Raw genomic sequence first — 1457 nt, 5'->3', positions numbered from 1 at the left:
ATTGGCGTTTCAATCCACCACTGACGACGACAGCAGGTGTGTTCTTCAGAAACCTTTCTAAGAAACCAGAAACTTCAGTTTCAGCTGAGTTTCTGCTGCTGAGTTTCTGCTGCTGAGTTTCTGCTGTGTTGTATGCACTACATATCATCACCAGAACCATAAAACCTCTTTGAATATTCAGTGAAACAGCTTTCTATGAAGTTAGAGAACCATGAAAATAGACGAGAAAGCAGCGAAGAAAAGAAAAAGAAAAGGAAGCAGAAACTTTCTTCTTTTTTTTTTTTTTTTTATTGTTTCATCGTGCGTTTCTGTGTAAACTTTGTATGTTTTGAATGCAGCATCAAGCAATCTCGGGGTCATAGAAGCGGCAGCAAGTTCTTACAACAAGCTTCATCTTTTGGTCTTGTATCTGCAACTTTATCTTTATTAGTTGTTTATTCTGCAAATTATTATTTCGATGATCCCTGGATGAATAGAAATATAGGCGGAGGCTCCGCTTGGCTTATGTTCTTCACTGCTCGCTTCTGTGACGCCATCGCCATGTTTTTCCTAGCAGGGTCAGATAAACTTGAATTTATTTTTTTTTAATATATTTGAATTTATTTTTTTATATGTTTGAATTTATTTTTTTATATTTGAATTTGTTTTTTTTTATATTTGAATTTATTTTTTTTATATATTTGAATTTATTTTTTTATGTATTTGAATTTGTTTTTTTCTATATTTGAATTTATTTTTTATATATTTGAATTTATTTTTTATATACTTGAATTTATTTTTTTATATATTTGAATTTAATTTTTATATATTTGAATTTATTTTTTTTTATATTTGAATTTATTTTTTATATATTTGAATTTGTTTTTTTAATATATTTGAATTTATTTTTTTATATATTTGAATTTATTTTTTTTATATATTTGGATTTATTTTTTATATATTTGAATTTATTTAATTTACATATTTGAATTTATTCTTTTAATATATTTGAATTTATTTAATTTACATATTTGAATTTATTCTTTTAATATATTTGAATTTATTTTTTTATATATTTGAATTTATTTTTTTTTATATTTGGATTTATTTTTCCTTTATATACTTGGATTTATGTTTCCTTTTCATACCTGAATTTGTTCTTTCTTTATATCTGTTTGCTGCGTCTGCTGCTGCGCCAACCCTAAACCCTAAACCCTAAACCCTCTGACTCACCCGCAAACCAATCAGTTTATGTTTTCTTTTTTTTTTTTCTTTCTACGCAGATCTATCTTCTTCCTTGAAACCTATCACTCGGAGGGTGCTGGAGAGGCCTGGGGTTGGCTTGGCGCCGTTTGCTTCAAACTCACAGCCTTCTCAGGTGAGCCATTCAACTCTCCCTCACACCAATATATATAAATATAAATATAAATATAAATATAAATATAAATATAAATATAAATATAAATATGAATATAAAT

General features: G+C 26.9%; 1 protein-coding gene across 1 annotated transcript in view; it reads left to right on the top strand.

The window, feature by feature from the left end:
• The window catches only part of EMH_0033190 (uncharacterized protein), a gene marked incomplete at both ends in the record, with an annotated part of 2646 nt that overhangs the window by 765 nt on the left and 424 nt on the right, over positions 1 to 1457 (top strand). Inside the window, one exon of the mRNA XM_013494721.1 lies at positions 1263 to 1357. Within this exon, the coding sequence (XP_013350175.1) occupies positions 1263 to 1357 (95 nt within the window). The remainder of the gene's footprint in view (positions 1 to 1262; positions 1358 to 1457) is intronic.

Source organism: Eimeria mitis, genomic scaffold, assembly GCF_000499745.2.
Source record: "Eimeria mitis Houghton genomic scaffold, Emh_scaff1261, whole genome shotgun sequence".
In the NCBI taxonomy this organism is placed as follows: domain Eukaryota; phylum Apicomplexa; class Conoidasida; order Eucoccidiorida; family Eimeriidae; genus Eimeria; species Eimeria mitis.
Note: the sequence above shows the minus strand (reverse complement) of the source record. Positions and strands in the feature narration are given on the sequence as shown.